The 18923-nt window shown below is 28.4% G+C and overlaps 2 protein-coding genes and 1 long non-coding RNA gene across 3 annotated transcripts; 2 read left to right on the plus strand and 1 right to left on the minus strand.

Moving 5' to 3' along the window:
* Positions 1-4225: 4225 nt before the first annotated feature.
* LOC118197878 (uncharacterized) lies at positions 4226-7801 on the minus strand. The gene has a single exon (XM_035369437.2). The coding sequence runs from the start codon at positions 7546-7548 to the stop codon at positions 6010-6012; it is 1539 nt and encodes a 512-aa protein (XP_035225328.1). The 5' UTR covers positions 7549-7801; the 3' UTR covers positions 4226-6009.
* Positions 7802-8320: 519 nt separating this feature from the next.
* LOC118197876 (uncharacterized) lies at positions 8321-17148 on the plus strand. The gene is made up of 2 exons (XR_004759669.2): positions 8321-8611; positions 14608-17148. It is a non-coding gene; the product is annotated as an uncharacterized LOC118197876 (long non-coding RNA).
* On the plus strand, positions 8610-17148 carry LOC146995817 (uncharacterized). The gene has a single exon (XM_085821852.1). The coding sequence runs from the start codon at positions 8675-8677 to the stop codon at positions 9926-9928; it is 1254 nt and encodes a 417-aa protein (XP_085677978.1). The 5' UTR covers positions 8610-8674; the 3' UTR covers positions 9929-17148.
* Positions 17149-18923: the final 1775 nt, after the last annotated feature.

Here is an 18923-nt window from a genome sequence, read left to right on the forward strand (position 1 = left end):
TTCAAAAGCAATTAAAGCAAAGCAGTTTGAACTGATCAATAGTCTAGGCATTATCTCCCATTACAATGCTTGGCCTCACATTTCAATGAATGTCAGATAAAGACTTATTGAGTATAGCTGATATGCTCTGTGTCCCTCCCTCAATATTCACTAGATGTTGCCTCGTGCATTTTCATCTCTTCGTGTCATTTCATAATTCTCTGAATCATCTAGAGTTCCTTTCTTTGAAAACTGCCAAAAAGCATCTTCATAAGTTCTTTATGAATAAACATAAACACTTTTTTTTAAAAAAGGAATTTTTCTGCTGCTAGTAAGATGGGGAAAAGTCATAGAATAAAATGGTATTTATGTGATTCAATGACGTTTTCTTATATTTTTGTACTACTTTATTTGTGCTTTTCATAAAAAAATCTACAGAACTTTTTGGATGGCACAAAATAGACCATGTACTCTACACATACAATTATCAAAACAAATAGTATGACCAAATGCTGTATAATTATATATAACCAAATGCTATATATTATAATTATAATAACCTTACATAAATGTAGCTACAGATGTGCTTCTCATATAATGCAGCAAAGACAGAAAAGAGGAAAATGAATTTATTTTTGAATTTACAGCAAGTGCTTCTGAAAATAGGAAAGGATTTATGTAGTTAGTGTATGATTTTGCTTGGTTGATGATATCATAAATACTTGGCTTAATGAATAAATAGCATATTTCATTACAGATGTATTAAACTAAGTGTATAATTAAGCAAAATAAAAGTTTAGTATTAATTTCAAGAAATTAATTTTTGAGCTATAAAATATAAAGAAATATTATTATAATTGATCAAAGAAAGTTCTACAAATAATTAAAAAGTATAAGATTTTGAAAATTCAATAAGACAGAATGCATTCTCAAACAGACAAAAGCACCTAACATATATTTATTTCTTCGAGTTCAGTAAAATGCTTTAAACTAGATCTATTAGACACTATTTTTATTAAATGCTGCTACAATCTTAGTCAAGTCCAAGTCAAGAATGAGCAAGTTATTTTGCTCAATTATTATTTGCAATATTTTATATAGTTCAATATAATTTAGAACAAAACTGAATTTAAATTCAATTTCATAATTATGTCTCTTTAAAATGTCAGTTAAAGGGGGGAATGATCTTTCCAAGAAAAAATAAACTCAAGACATTTTTAAAAACTCCAACTCCCTTATATGAATAGTAAGTAATTAGATATGATTTTATCAATGTAATGTTTGTAATCTTCCAAAAGATGCACTCATAACTCATATTAAGCAATCAATAATTCTGACAGATAGCATGACTACAGTACAAAGTCCGTGATCTGGAACTGTCTGAACTTTGATGATTTTCGAAATTTCCAGATTTTAGATCATAAGTTTAAATCTAATAAAATGATATATAGAAATTCTGAAATTAAAAGTATTCATTATTAATATTTCTTTAACAAAGAGGTATTTTACATAAAGAAATATTTTTTTCTGAACACCAACACTAGAAATTAAAATGTGACTCAAAGACAAAATTACAGTATTTTCTGGATTTATAACCATACTACAGATATTTGCTCTTCTGTTAACTGATTGATGATTGAGACACTATCATCACAATGTAAGACCTCAAGGTACTATTCTGTTATCAGGACCTAATTCATGTATATATGTTCATATGTATGCATGCATGTATATATATATGTGCATATGAATGTATGTATGTATATATATATATACATATATGTACATACATACATTTCTCAATTCGGTTCTGATAACAGAACAGTACCGAGTCCAAGCATATCATCTTCATTTAGTATTTCTTTTTATGTTCCATTAATCCAGAACATTTTTGTTTTCACTTGTGATATATGAAATGCATCAGATTCACAACTTTCATCATTGCCATGAAATTTGGTAACTGGCAATATATTATGCCAAGCATTCTTAAACATATATGTGTAGACATGTTCTCTAATGATCCTGCAATGTCCCACACATCTGATTTTTCTTAAATGGTCCTGATGCTACATCGGTTTTTAAAAATCAACTTTATATCTGCACTTCAGTGTGCACAAAATGCCAATATCTGTAGGCTGATTAAATGAACAACAATTTCAGAGAAAGAATAAAATGGAGACATTATTATTTATTATAAAACTGTAATTATTATGAGAAGACAGATAATAACAGACAGAACAACATAATATGCTGCTTCAAAACAGATGATAACAGACAGAACAACATAATATGCTGCTTCAAATCAGATGATAACAGATAAAACAAAATAATAAGCTGCTTCAAATAAAAAAAATAAGGAAGAGTAAATTTGCTATGTTAACTGAACCCTCAAGTCCCTCTGAATCTAATACTTTGTCCCTTTGCTGCTGTTACACTAACAAAAGAAAAGCAGCATTATAAACAACATCCCAATCCAAATAAATATGGTGTGAAGCTTCTCTCATTATTTAGGTCAGATACAAAAATTCTGTCCTCCCCTCCAAAAACCACTTAAACATCAAAAGCGGTTTACTTCAATACAGTGTCAACTGACATACTGTCATTGGCCATGGTCTGATCACCTAGCCAGCAAGTGTTTAAAATAGGATAAATAAATAGTGTAAAATAGGATAAAAATAGGAATTAGTGAGGTGGAAAAAATCAGTTCTATGGCACACTAGCTTTTTACCTGAGTATATTATATTCTCCATTCCTAGACTCTGCCAGAATCCCCCTCCTGAAGGTCTAGATACTAAATCATTCTGAATATTGGACATCCGAATTTTGGATTCTTTACTGTGTATCTTTTAAAAATCAAAAAATTGAATAGTATCATGATGAATAAATCTTACTTTTTTTTTTTAAATTTATGATTAGTATGCTAGAGGAAAAAAAGTCTGAATAAAAAAAAAAAAAAAAAAAAAAATTAAAAAAAAAAAAAAAAAATTAATTAAAAGAAAGATAAGGTAATTTCTGATTATCTGCAATCCCAGTTCCAATACTTGATAAAATTACCAAATTTTTAGCTTAATTTCGTGTGTACCTGAAATAATAGCCACCATGTACATGCACGTATGATTAAGTACTTATTACACCCTTTAAATTTAACCATTATTCCACTAAATAGCTGTAAAAATGTAAATAGTATTGGCTATGTATTTTTTTTCCCCTTTACAAAATGCTTCTTTTTGTTATCATTTACAATATTTTACCAATATTTATAAGCTATACAGATAACCAAACATATGGTTTTCATTAAGTCACACTCACCATGAGTTCCTAACTTTTCATATGGGTGCGGATAATCAGAAAGGTACCAAAATTCATAATTCTTTAATTTATAATTTGCAAATTAAATTTAGCACAGAATTTAAAATAAACAATACAATTCAGAATAAAATTAAAACAAATTAATAGAAATAAAAATATGGTACTAATTATATAATCATTTTCTTTGAAATTGTGATTACCTTTCAAAATGAATACGTATGTAATTAAGAGCAGTTCATAACATAGCATACATAAGTTAATAAATAAAATACAATTCTATGACAGGCAAGATATATTTAAATCTCACAATTATTTTTTATAGTGGATACTTAGTATCATTTTTGACACATATAATCCTGTCCTAGCTGTTATACTATTAAAAAAATGAAATCACAGAGTACAGAATTTTTTTTTTTAATTCACCATTTACAGAATTTTACCTTGAATAATAATAACATATAGCCAACAAACATACTTAAAAATTTAATTATTAAATATAGAAGATGAAAAGGCAAAAATTGGCACATAATAAAGCTGTAGAATAAATAAATCAAAATTCTATAGTCAAATATTTTAAAATGTGATATTTAATTAAAATATTTCATTACTTTAATCTTGGATTTTTCAGAAGAAATCAGATCAACTAACTATAGAAAAATTATTCCATATTCTTTCCTTACATTAAATTAAGTAGTAACAGAAAGAAATATTTACAATTTCATGTTCTGAAACCTCTAACTAGATAACAGCTTCTGTAACTAGTCTACTTAGAAAAACAAATAAAAGTATTTATTACAAAAAGTTTTTAATAAATACTTTTATTCATTTTTTAAATGAATAAAAATTTATTTATTACAAATATTTTTTTATAAAGAAGAGTTTTAAAAGAACTATAATATACAAAAGGAGGTAAAATATGATAAATTAACTATAAAAACACAGTAACAAATTAAATAAAACATAACATCTTATGTGCAACAAAAAGTTAACCTGTTTGCTTAGAGAACACTAAGCATACTAAAATAAATTTTAAACAAACTATGAAGACATCAAATGTTTAATATTTTTTTTTATGTAAAAGTATTAAAAATGTATAAGAAACCAACAAAATACAATATTCCTAAATTTAAAAAAATTAAACATATGATGATAAATTTTTAATAAATTAGATAAATAACTATAATAAAATTTTTAAAAAGCAAAAAATAATTCTTCAACGAATAGACACAAATGTAATATGCACAAACATTAATTATTGATGCCAACCTTAGAGTGCAATGGAAAACCTTGCAATTCCTTATTTCATAGATTAAAATAATCACTTCATTTCTAAACTTGCAATTCCTTATTTCATGGATTAAAATAATGACTTCAGTTCCTAAAATTCATACACAAATTAAAATTTAGCCACATAGATAATTTAAAATTAGTCCATGAATTATGATTTTATTCATCACAAATCATCTATTTCTTCTTAGTTCATGTAATATTAAATTAATATATAATTTTTTAATTCAGGTAATGTATGTAGTCATGAATATATATAATATTCATATTATTAACTTTATAATGATGCATTGAGGGCTCATGTTTCATAAACTTTTACACAGCAAAGAAATAAATCAGCAAGCAGAGGACAGACATATTTTTGGATGTCAATACCATAATACCAATCAGATTAAAATTATAATATCAACAACATGTTTGAAGCAGACTTCTCTAAAAATAAATATATAACATTTTATGATTAAATTTATAAATCACACATCACCTAAATTAAAAATCAGAACTTTACATTACCATCTAAATTTCTTCAAGAATCCGCATTCTGAAAAACAGTGCAAGTCAAAGGAGCAATTTAGATAATAAAATACAGAACAATTTTTAAAAAAGAATTAAAATAAAATATTCATTAAATTTGTAATCAAATGTTAGACAGAAAAAAGATTTTAAACTTTTCTTCTTTATTTAGCTCAATTTTTTGGAATAGCAAGCATATATACACTAATAGAAAATTCCACATGCAAATTACTTGAAGAAGATAAAGGGGAAAAAAATAGTGAAAATATATAATTTCTGATATATTTGTCAAAATGCTATCAATGTCAGAGTCAAACTACAAGAAATATGCAAAGAAAATAACAAATTAGTTTTGCATAGACTGAATTCTTAGGTTGAAATTAATCACCAAAGTACTATGCTGCCAAATTGACAGCATTTGAAAATCATTAACTAATACTGCAAAATAAAAATATTAAATATCTAAATTTTGCTACTGTAACACAATAACAAATTAAAACATTGCTATTGCTCAGCATTTAGATAACAACACACCAAACTTGCACCTTATGTTAAAATATTATAGCAAGTTACTTTATAATATAATCATTTTGGCACAGTATGACAAATTAAAATAGGGCCTAGCATTAAAAATGATTTTAAACTAGTGCAGAAACAATCCAACTACTCTTAAATTCTGTATTTATTGAAATACAGAGGAACTATGAACTAGATGTCTCAGTGAAACTCATTCAATGAGCATAAAAAAATGCACAAATTTAAATTTTAAAATGGAAATAAATTATTTTAATTTTGTAAGAAGAAATGTTTATAAAAAGTTAATAAACAGTTCTTAGTGATAACTATCACCAGGCAATTTGCCAAATTTACTTCATTTGTAAAACAACGTGTACAAAGCGAGTCGAAATACTTTTTCTTATTTTATAAGACAGTAATATGTTGACCCTTACAACTCTCTCCATTACGTATATGAGGAGATGTTATATGTGATTGTGCATGTGATGCAGGTACTACAAGAGACTGTGTATGAGATGTTGGTGCTGCATGAGATTGGGCATGGGAAGCTGGAACTACAAGGGACTGGGCATGAGAAGATGGGACAAGAGATTGAGTATGAGATGGTGGTATACCAAGGGCTTGGGCATGAGATGTTGGTACTAGAGCTCTAGCAACTGAGGCTGGAACAACAAGTGACTGCCCAACAGATGATACTGAAACACGAGGTTGTGATGCAGCAACCTCATGTGATTGGGCTAAGGAGGTTGAAATAGAATGAGACTGAACTAAAGATGTGGGCACAGTCTGTGACTGGGTCATGGAAGTTGTTACACCATGTGACTGAGCACGTGATGTCGAGACATTCTGTGCTTGTGAAGGTGCAGATGTTAAAATTGATTGTGCTATAGATGCTGGTACCAATAGTGATTGTGCTATCGAAGCAGGTACTACAATTGAATGAGCAATAGATGATGACAAGCCTGACTTTTCTCTAGTATGACGCTTAAAGTGGGATTTCAGATTACCTTTAGTTGTGAAACCTTTACTACACACACTGCATACATGTGGTTTCTCTCCAGTGTGTGTAAGGTGATGTTTCTTCAAAGCTATTTTTTGAGAAAAGCCACGACTGCAAATACCACATACATGAGGTTTTTCACCAGTGTGAGTCAAGAAGTGTTTTTGGAGATTACCTTTAGTAGTGAAACGTCTTTTGCATACATTGCATTCATGGGGTTTAACACCAGTATGTGTCAACATGTGTTTCTGAAGAGCAATCTTTTGGGTAAATCCTCTTTCACAAATATTACATAAATGAGGTTTTTCACCAGAGTGTGTAAGGAAGTGGATTCGAAGATTATTAGCTTGTCGAAATCCCCTCTGGCACACCGTACAAACATGTGGTTTCTCACCAGTATGAATAAGATAATGTTTTCCCAAAGTACTTCGCTGAGAAAATGTCTTTTTACATACGGAGCACTCATGTGGTTTCTGCCCACTATGAACAACATGATGATTCTGAAGGTTGCCTTTTGTCGAAAAGCTCTTTTTACATATATCGCATAGATTCATTTTGGGAAGAGAATTGGAAGAACCTGTTAAGAAATGTTTTTTATTCAGATTGTTCTGAATTCCTTTGCTGTATGCATTAGCATTTTCTAATCTCTTATTGTATATGTCAGAGTTTTCAAGTCTTTTATTGTAAGCATCAGAGTTTTCAAGTCTTTTGCTGTAAGTATCAGAATTTTCAGTTCTTTTATTATATGCTTCTGAATTTTCTGGTTTCTTACTATATACATCTGAATTTTCAAGTCTTTTATTGTAAATTTCTGTACTTTCCAGCCTTTTACAAATACAATTCTCATAATGCAAACTATTAAAAGCAAAATTCTTAAAATTTTGCTCACCTCCATTAGGAACTTGCATAATGTACGGATAATTCTGCATTATTTTCATACTCATGACTAAATTCTTGTTAGGAACAGAAAGAAGTCGCAAATTTATACATAACAAACAGTTAAATTATAATCGGCTAGTTAAACAAGATGTAAAAATTTTTATCATTCTACATTATAACAATATAAAGCGAAACAGTATATTTTGTCACAGGGAATAATGAGAAATCTTCATTATACTGCAATGTATAAAATACAGTTTGTAAAATATTTTATTTAACATAGATGGAGATTCATTCGGTTTCTATGCATAATAACAGAAGTAAACAGAACAGACTCCATTAAGTAAAGTTGAGCAGGAAGACAAGCTTAACTTCAGAAAACTAGTTCAGAAAATAATACAAATATATTTATTAAAATAAATATAAGGTAAATTTTAGTTAAATTTATCATTTATTAAGCGAAAATACAGTAATAAAATTCTAAATTTGGGAAACTAAAACGTATAAAATTTTGCTTTACTTTAAAAAATAAGGTAAAATTAAAAACTTTTTTATTTACTTAAAAATTTTTAAATATTTTAATTTTAATCTTCAATTAACAGAAAAAGGATTAATATTTACTCAAACAGGTTAATTATTACGATTTAAATGCATTTGAACAGAAAATAATTATCATAAAAATTAATTTCTTAATTATATGCTTCAAACTATATCTAAAAATAATTAATTAATTTTGAACTGATTTATTTTTTCCTAATGGATTAGCGTTACCACCAGAAGTTAAACAGCTTATTTCCATAACAGGTTAAAAGACATAGCTCCTATAGTGAACCAAGGTGGAACAGTGTACGATTTTGTGGGGGGGAGGGGAATAGAACTTTTGTTTAATTATGTTATGGATGAACTTATGTTTCTGCAATACGATAGACTACATTTATTATAACAATAATTTTTATTTCAAACATAACTTAAATGACTTACTTAACTTCATATATGTATTATTATCGCCACTTTATGATGTTGAAGACACTTGCCTGGCTGCAAAAAATTAGTGAACAATTTTTTTTAAATATAACAATGATGCTGTATTATGTTCGAAGATTGCATAATAACGTGCTTTTAGGATATGTATGTTAAAAATAAATTTCTCTTTCATTTTTTTGTTTATACGTTTTGTTATGTTTGTAATATATGGCTTCAAAGTGTAACTTGCTGCAGCTCCCAGATTTGGTTCTTCATAATATTTGCACATTTATAACTTGTCCGTTTGATTTATTGCATTTTGGAAATACGTGTTCTCGTCTGCGGAGTGTTTCATTGTCTCAGAGTCTTTGGTGGTCGATTGCATTTCAGTGGTGCAAAGGCTTATGGACTTTTATAAAGCGTGTTTCTGATTCAGAAGATCCACGTGAATGGATGTTATATATCATAAAGCAGTACACCAGACCACCAGCTGGAACGCGATGTGAATGTTCGTTCACCAATGGAGAAAAATGGGAAAGATCTGAGTCTCGGAAATTTCGTTTTCTTTTTGGGCTACTTCATTTACTGTACAAAAAAGAAAAAAGTGAGCATCCTGCTATTCTGTTTGAGGAATGGCTTTATGACATTGGTTTATACAACAGAATTGGAACATGTATTGATTACTCTGTGGAGAAACTTCAATTCCATCATGATGACATACTTCAGTTAACTTCCGTTGGCCAGGCTATAGAATGTGATCTTCGAAGAATAGAGCATCCGTATAAAGATCCAGCATCATATATTAAACGAATTGCTACTGCTGATACAAACTGGATGTCTCTTTTTCCATCTGGTTTACATGGACCAGTGTGCCCATTACTTATAAATCCACTTCTAAATTGTGTTACCTATGAGAAGTATGGTTTAGAAGGTCTAGCAGTATGTCTCAGTATTGTTTTGGAAAAACACATCCAAACACAATCTAAATTTTCTAAATTAACGATAAATAAAATGTTTAACATGATATCTGTATTTTGCATGCATTTTAAATTAGAAATTGCAAGATTTTTACCTAAAATGCAGTCAAGTGCTGAAACACAGCCTTTAAAATCAGCAGTATTAAGTGTTATAGAAAGAAATATTCTTGCAACGGATAAACTTCAGGATATATTAAATTCATATGAGGTTAATATATCCTGTAAAGATATTTTTTGTGAATTTTCAAACTTTTTAGCAAATTGCAGAGGTATTGATTTTGTTGTAGATGAAGTTCAAATGCATATCAGAAAAGCTATAATTGGAGAAATAAACAAAATATTATTTCCTAATAATATTGAGAAATGTATTGTAACTAGGATAAATTTAACTGATTCAGATTTAATTGGTGGGGATAATTCTCAGCAAGAAATGGCTGCTGCTGCATTTATATCTCCAAATGGTGTTCTTGTTACATGGCATTTGGTTGGTGGAATTTTTTATTAAGCATATTATTTTTTAATTTGAAAAGAATATTTTAGATAAATTATGGGAAAATTTGAAATTTAATCAAATTGTGTGTAATTTTACAGTGAAATTTAAATGAAGCATATTTTAACTAGTAGTATTTTATTAATATAATTTTGTAATAAAACCCATCATTTCTTGCCTAAATAAAAATTCTGCAGGTAATGGTTAAATTCATAAGTTATTCATTGTTTAATCTCTAAGAAAGTAACCAAGGGATTAAGCTGATATTTGACATTTAAAGAAAGACATCATATATATGCATGCATGTGTGTATCAGTATTTTCCCTTATTACCTCTAGAAAAAATAGCTGACTAAAATGGGAAAATATGGTGATATTAAGAAAAAAGTGCCTTAATAGCCTCTAAGGTTTTAACATTATATGAAGAAATGGAAGATATATAATTTCTTGATACATATTGCTAGAAATAATACATATGTCACTCTTTCCATTCCTCTGCTGTTTTTTAATTAAATGTTTTTTCTCGATTTTATGTATATATCTATATTGGTGCTTTCCAATGAAGTGAGATTTATGTGAAAAGTCATAACTTAGTTTTATTCAAAATATCAAGTTTTTAAACTCTTCCTATGCTATCAGTGGCATGATTTCAATGTATGTAAGTAAATTCGGTTAATCTTTGGATTATGGTAACTTGGCGATTTTTTGGCGACCAACCCTGCTACAGCAACCTGCTAGTTTTTGTTTGGACGCCATTTTGTTTTCACGAAGTAAAGGCATTTTTTTTTCCTTCAACATTTTTTTCCAACAATCTGCTAGCTGAATTACACTTATGCTAGAACTTTTATGGAACAACAGTGCTTAATCATGGCTAAGATTAGGTGCGAAATTGGGAGAAAGTGCAGAATCACAAATTGCTTGCCGCGTTTTTAAGAATTGCACATACATGGTATCCATGTACACGCCGACCTATTTTCACTTAAAAAAAACATCCCAGAATTGCACAAAAATGGCATTGCGCCCACTCTTGTGCTACTTTGGTAGATGGTTGCACGGATTTTGGCGAGTAATACAACTTATGGTAAACCCATTGCTGGATAAGTTATTTATGGTAACCGATACTTTGTTGTCATATTATTTTAAAAATAATGCGTTTTGTGCATAAATTCCGTATTTAAAATATCATTTATGGCTTTTAAATATTAAAAATCAATTTAATTTTGCATTTTTATTTGAAATAAAAATTTTATTGTTTATCATATTTTATGAAATTTTATGTTGTGGATGATGTAATCAATGACATCACCTTACTTTAAAAGTAATTCATTTTAATATGTATAAATTTAATCTAATGTTTTAAACATTATTTATGGCTCTTAAATATTAAAATACAATTTAATTTTGCATTTTTTTAAAAAAATGATTTTATTATGTATGAATTTTTAAATAATTTTACTTCTAGCCGTGATGTAATAAGCTCTCTGATTGGTTATAGAATATTTGTGCATTAACGAGCTGTAATCAGCTCCCTGATTGGTTACTGACAATTTGTGCATTTCCGCGCCGTTTTAAAATTTAATTCATATCTTCGAATTCCTTCAAAGATGTTATCTAAATTATAATTCTGGTTTTTTTGTGGTACTTATCAATAAACAGCAGGTTAAATACTCAAAAAAAAATGTAAGTACAAATTTTTCTTTTATTTTATAATTGTATACTTCAATTTTTGTTAAAAAAATTAATACACTATTTTCAGAAATTGCTGAGATAATTATTGTCCATATGTTTTAATGTTAATTATATTCTATATAACTTATTTTAAAGTACTTGAATTTAATAATATTTTAATTCTTTTAAATGTTGGTACAGTCAAAAGTCGTTAATTCGGACACCCATAATCCGGACCTCAAAGCTAAAATCTTTCTGCACATGCGCCGCGTTGGCACATGCGCACAGGTGTTTTACACGTGCGCATAAGACCTTGACTACTGCGCATATGCGTGTGCACAAGTGCAGAATACGTTTTCGCCTGCGCGTTTAATGTATAACGAACGGTGTAGGCTAAAATTATCTAATTATCTATTTCAGTTAATGTTAATGATTGTGTTGTTCCTTAATCTTCGAATTGGATCGCGCTTATTATTTTTTGCAGACTGTAAGAGCAATTTTATAAAAGTAAACTTGAACTTTTGATTATGTCAAATAGAATTTCCGATGCTGGAACTTCCAAAGGATCTACAAAATGAAAGTATGTTTCGATGTCCAACAAACAAAAAGTGGAATTGCTGCAAAAAATGGATAAAGACATGAAGAATGTGACAGAGAGGTTAGTGAAAACGAAAAAATTTCGTTTGGCAAGTTAGTCGGTATTCTCGGAACAGCAATTAACGGGACTTGAACAGCGGAACTTTGTAACTGAACAAGAAATTATGTCTGTTTATAGAATTAAAGAGAAAGTATTATCACATAAAACGAAGCAACTTAAACAACTTACATTGAAAGAAATGTTTAATAAAGTAAATAAATATTAAGCTTTTTTTTTTTTTTTTTTTTTTTTTTTTTTTGTAAATTTTGATACCCTTTAGATCATAATTGTTCTTTATTTCATAAATTACGGTTTCATATTTTTAATTTTAGAATTTCTGCATGCCATCTTACGAAATTTAAACTGATGATCTATAATCCGGAATCGCCAAAGTCCCGACGAGTCCGGATTAACGACTTTTGACTGTATGATGGTTTTTAATTCGATATTCAATCTCAGTAATATTTTTATCTAATTAAACGTTGGCCCAATGTTTTTATTCTCTTCTTTGCTATATGAAAGTAATAATAACCTTACTTTAGTATTTTATACTCATAGTAAACGTATTTATTTACACTTGCCTGCCATCTTAAAAAACGACATTTTCAACAAAAAATTTATCCATTACTTTTAACAATATTTATTTATTTTATTTATTTTTATTTTTTATTTATTTATTTATTTATTTATTTATTTTAAGTTTCAAATACTTTACTATGTGTAAAAACGGCGTTTTTCAAGATGGCTAACATTTGTAAAAATCGCGCCAACGTAAATCGCCAAAAATCCGTGCAACTGTCTACCAAAGTAGCACTTTATCCATGTACCCTGCTAAAGTCCTAGCTAGTAACCTTTATCGCCTTACCAAAATGTCGCCAAACTACCTGTTACCATATTCCAAAGATTAGCCATAAATTCTTGTAATCATGTAGTATGTAATCTGCTATTTTTAGTTAGTCAATTATTTTTTAGATGATGCCTCTAAAGCACTGCTTTTAAATTTGAACATGCACTGAAATGCCAGTAAAAGAGATGATTAAAATAGCAACTAATTTTAATGGTGTCATCTAAGAAATAAATAATTAACTGTGCTTGATTGTATACTACATGATGATCTAAATTCTTATTATGTGCACAATCTTTGATATTAGTGTGATAATGTAATTGTTGATGTTAGTTTACAGGTATGATTTTTTGAACTGATGTATGTTTCATGCATTTTTATTCATATACAATTTTTTTATTTGAAAAATATTTGATATGTTTATTTGAGTGCTGTTCAAACTTTAATTTGGAAAGTACTGTTATCTACTTATTTCTGGAATTCTTTATTATGATATAACATTTATCATCCATTTAAATCACTTTTGTAATCGGTGTAATTTTGTAACATGCAAAATATATCACAAATTTAAATCAAAATTATTTTTTTATTGCATATGTGTATATAAGTATATTTAAGTAGGTTTAAATGTATTTGCCTGTGTTTATAATCAAACTAGATAAGTGGAAATTTTAATTCTCCTGTTTCTAATAATGAGTATATATTTTTCTGTCTGACTTATATATGATCTAATTGTATTATAAGCTTTCATATAATTTAGCATTATAAGATATTACATTTCAAAATTCTATTTTCTATTCTATTTCTATGTGATATTCAAGTTATCTTCTTTAAAATACTAACTATTAATTACAGATTTTGTATCTAGTAAAGGACAAAAAGTAGCAGAACTCTTTCGAAATAATACCAAAAATCTCATTTCTAATCTGTTAAATCTGGTTGAAATTTAATTATTTTTTTGAATTGTGTTAGAAGTTTTAATGAAATGAAAGTAGTTGTAATTTTTTAGCATATTGAAATGCTGTACTTTTTGCTAAGGATATTTATTATTACAATCTCGGTTAATTATCGAAAAAATAATTGCGTAGATCCCCATAAACTTTCTGCATATTTGTGAAAAATCTAAAAATTAATCTCTTCATAATCATTGACATGTATGTTATCATACATAGGTGATTTTAAAATAATAATTTAAAAAGCTCTAGAAATTATGGAATTATTAATTTATTTTTGTTATTTTAATTGTATATCCAGAAATATAAATATATTGTGTAAAGTGTTGATTATGCAAATATCTGTTGTTTTTTATCCGTTTGCAATGATTATTATTTTTAACAAAACCGGTGAAGCTTTTTTTTTTTTTTTTTTTGAATTCAGTGTTTCCTGTATTCTATTCCTACTGTGTTATTTTGTATATTCGTTGATATTAATATCTCTAACAAATATGTTAAGGAACTTAAAGTTAATTTTGTTGAGAGCTGTATCACTTAGCGTTTTTAGCTATTCTTTGCAGAAATTCATTAAAGCATTCACTTCTTTCCCCAAGGAGAAAGTCATTCATTGTTGCTCTTGTTGAGACAGGTTGAAGCTAGGCCAGCACCTGTGCATCCCACTAGGCATATTAAGTATCGACAGGCTTTGCACTGAGGTTACATCCCAAATGGATTTCCGAGGAAGAACCCTTGGGGTGCAGTCCGAGGGTCTCTCGCCTGTCTTTCCCTACCGCCAGCTTCTCAAGAGGATTTCCAGCTCACCAGTATTTTGAGTCTCTCCTTGCCACACATCCATTCCTTTCCTGAGATTGAATACGGACCCATCAATATGGCAGTCAGCATCACTAACCACTATACCATTTGGCCAGTTCATATTGAGTTTGTATTGCTTAGCCCTCCTCCAAATTAGATCATACTTCTTTAGAAGAACAATATATATTAAAGAATATGGTTCTTTCTATTCAGATTTCCCAGAATAACACTAACTATGTTTCACATTTTCAGTCTTTCTATTACTTATCAACTCTAATGTCAACAAAAAGTAAAACTTGCTTATACAGTACTCATTTCCATCATCTTCCAGTAAGTGGGAAATTATCTCCATTAATATAGTTACCTAATTTTTTTTTTAAAGTATTATTCAAAAAGATGTAATAATAATCGGAAATAATATACTTTTCTGAAAATGTATATTATTTATGATATTCAAACATTTTTCTAAAAACAATTTGTTTTTCATTTTGGCAAGTGAGTTATATAAGTATGATTTCTAAGGCTTCATTCAGACGACGGTTTTGCCATCTTAAAGCTTTGTGGTTTAAGGAATGAAAATCATTAATGCATACTTTTTATTAGTGTTTAAGCCATAGCTACTCAGGGAATAGAAAGTTGTGCATGCATAAATGTGTAGCTGACCATGCAAAACCGGTGACCAATCATTGCTTTGCTGTGATTGGTAGTTCTTATATCGTGTTGGCATAAAGCTGAAAAGTTAAAGCTTTTAGGTAAAATCCTTAAACCAGATTTTGTGATGTAGCAAAGTCTGGTTGCTTTGCAACAACGTTCAGCATAGACCTTTTACGATTTTAAAACTACCATTTGAATGAATCTTAAAAATGCACTTATTTTCTCATTTACCATTCTTAATATTTCATATAATCTAAGAAAAATAAATAAATAACAAATCAAATTTTTTATGTGAAAAAAATGCTTTAAAATATGATAGAATTTTTCATTTGCATAAGATAATTTTTTATTTATTTATTTATTTATTTTTTTTTAATTTCATATGGGACTTTCATGTGGATTCTGTTGAAGTGAAATTAATTCTTTAAAGTCTGCATGCAAAGTATTGACTTGCATTGTATTTATATCTTATTTTTTATTAGTCAGCAAAGTCTTTGGTTTACAAGTTATTCGAGCTGAAACTTTTTTTTGGTATTAGAATGGTATTGTTATTCCATATACCGATTAAAAAAAGTATCTGAACAATTTTCATGTTAAAGTTATTGATCTTTTTATTTCTATGTAACAAGCATTTATGATAACTCTTCATCACTTCCACTTATCATTCATTGCAATCTTTGAATTGATGCCTAGTGATCTCAGAGTACAGCAAGTGCTAATTTAGAGGTTGACATTCTCTGAAACGTGAAATTTCAGGAAATGTACATCATTTTCAAATATATTTTGAAAATATGTAGTCAATAATATTATGGATGTATTTAGTAAAATATGCAGTAATTTTTTCTTATTAAATTACTATAATAAAAAGTGCTTGACAGACATCACAGTCAAACAGAAAATCAGCTGTAATTATAATTACATAGTTTTAAAGATATATATATATATATAAAGTTACTGTGATACATGGATACAAGTGCAAAATATCATAGTACTCAACTTCATAATGTGAAATAATTTAAGAAAATATTAATTAGAATGAGGAAAAAATACAATTGTGGTAATCATAATGATTAGAACCATGTTTTTGTTTTCTATGCAGTTTCTTTTTTGTTTGTTTTGTTACTTTGTTTTTTATATTTTGTACATAATTTTATATTTCCTTATTATTTTAGGAATAGCAAATTTTAAAATATGAATGAGTGAAATATGAAATTATTAATGAAATTTTAAAAGTTTAATACTTTCTTAAAGGTTTTAAGGTATAGTTAACTTTATAACACTTCTAAATATGAAAAAAAAAAAATGTTGATTTAATGAAATTTCATTTTTTCTGTTTAAAAAAATAATGATAATTTTAAATCATATAATGCATATTTTAACTACAGAATGTATTTTCATAATGTTTTGATTTTTTTATATAAGTATTGAAAATAAAGAATATGTGTATGTGCATTAAAATGCCTTTTACATGTTCAATATTTTGTATAACAACTTAAAAATTTTATTGATAAGGTACCTACCTATACTAAGTTCATGCTCGTTTTTACAAGCATGGAATTTTAAATGATATCATTGTTATGTTGTATTTAAATAATATCATATATATGTATATATTTTATAACATTTTTATTAACTTTTGTGATTTTATGTGTATGATAGAAAAGTGATTGATTTATTCTATACTGTTATTGATGAAAACTTTGTTTACATGCCGTATTTCTAAGTATTGTAATATGTTTTGTTTTAACATTAAATATCTTGAGTTCTTTTTTAACTGCCTGTACAATTTGCAATCTCTGGAAGTTGATATCTATTTATGGAATTGCCAAGTTTACTAATATTGTTTTTTTTTTTTTTTTTTTTTTTTTTTAATGTATACATTCCCCTTCCCCAAAGTTAAGCATATGGCAGTAAATTCGACGTTACTCTATAATGGACTCCATGTTTCACAAGACATTCAGTTGAATAACCTAGTCATGAATATGATTACATGAATTAATTTTAGAAAAGTGTAAATTTATGTATATTTTTGTATTATATATATTAATATGTATTATATTTTTTTTTGGATATATTAAATCCCGAAAACTGTATTGTGCATTCTACAAATAAGCTTTAACATGGGATATGACCTCTTTGATTATGATGTAAGCTTTTCTTCAATATTTCATCCCTTCAGATGATTTAATGTAGTAGGAACAATTATTTCATTAGCTATAGAAACACAGTTTGCAGTTGCTGGAGTGTAGTTGGAGGAAGCTGATGAATAGAGACAGATCGTTTAAAGGAAGTTCAAGAGATTTTCCACAGCAGTAGTTGCATATATAGGATACTATGTCATTTCACCTCATATTTCTTACATTAATAACTAAACACGGTGGTAATAATATTGAATTGTCAGAAATAAAGTGTGAATTACAGTTTATATAAATTACTAATCATGATTTTATTGTTATGAAGGTAATGAATTAGTTTTTGATGACTGAAGGATGTTACAATTAGCTGACAACTATAACATTAATTCATGTGCTGTGAAAACAGTATAACATTTATAAAGGTGGACAGAAAAGCACAAGTGTACATCATAGTGATCATTACAACCTAAATAAGTTTGGAGGAGTATCCTTAACAACACCCTTTCTCACTGATTAAGCCTTAATAAATTAAAATGACTTGCCTCGAGTGGCATACTAAGATTTAATGAAATCGAAATCTTTAAATCACACAAGGTATTGCCTGAAAGTTTAGTTTGTTTGTCCCTAGCTGCTTTGCAATAATTTTTTCGGTCTGAAGATATCGAAATTCATAATTTTTAACATTAATAAAGTCCTTCACAAAATGATTCTAATGTCTACATATTTAACTCTACTATGCCTCGATCGCTATTTAACATTTTAATGCAATTTTGATTATCCTCATAGAAAATACAAGTAGTTTCTTTTTCATAAAAATCTTGCAAAAGTTTAGCTGTCCTTGCTACTTCAGCTAAAGCTATAAATTCCGCTTCAATGACAAAGTCAACCACAGTTATTTTCTGCAATTCCATGGAAAGCACTGAATTGATATGCAAAAATGTTAGATTCCTATAACAGAGTCTAAGCCTGTGTCTAAGTGGCATAAGAGGGAGTTGTTTTCCTTTTTGCTTACATTTCTTAAATGCAATTTAAGATCCGTAGTTAATATCAAGTATCTGAAGTGTCTTTTGATTGCCTTCCAATTCGCTTCAGTATGTTTCACAGTCGTTGCTAGAGCCGGTGTCGTCTCACCGGGCGGTAGAGTTTAGGGGCAGGAAAGTTTTCAAAATTTAAGAAGGCAGTGGGTGGCAGTATTTCAGAGCTGCAGAAATTGCACAGGACGGCAAAATGCTTAACGCCGCCCTGGTAGCTTATGACAGTTTTCTGGGTAGGATGGAAATACCAACTGCTCAATCTAATCTACTATTCACTGTTTAGATAGAATAACA

This window comes from Stegodyphus dumicola, chromosome 8, assembly GCF_044657685.1.
Source record: "Stegodyphus dumicola isolate Sdum_Otavi_A_Nest chromosome 8, ASM4465768v1".
Lineage (NCBI taxonomy): Eukaryota > Metazoa > Arthropoda > Arachnida > Araneae > Eresidae > Stegodyphus > Stegodyphus dumicola.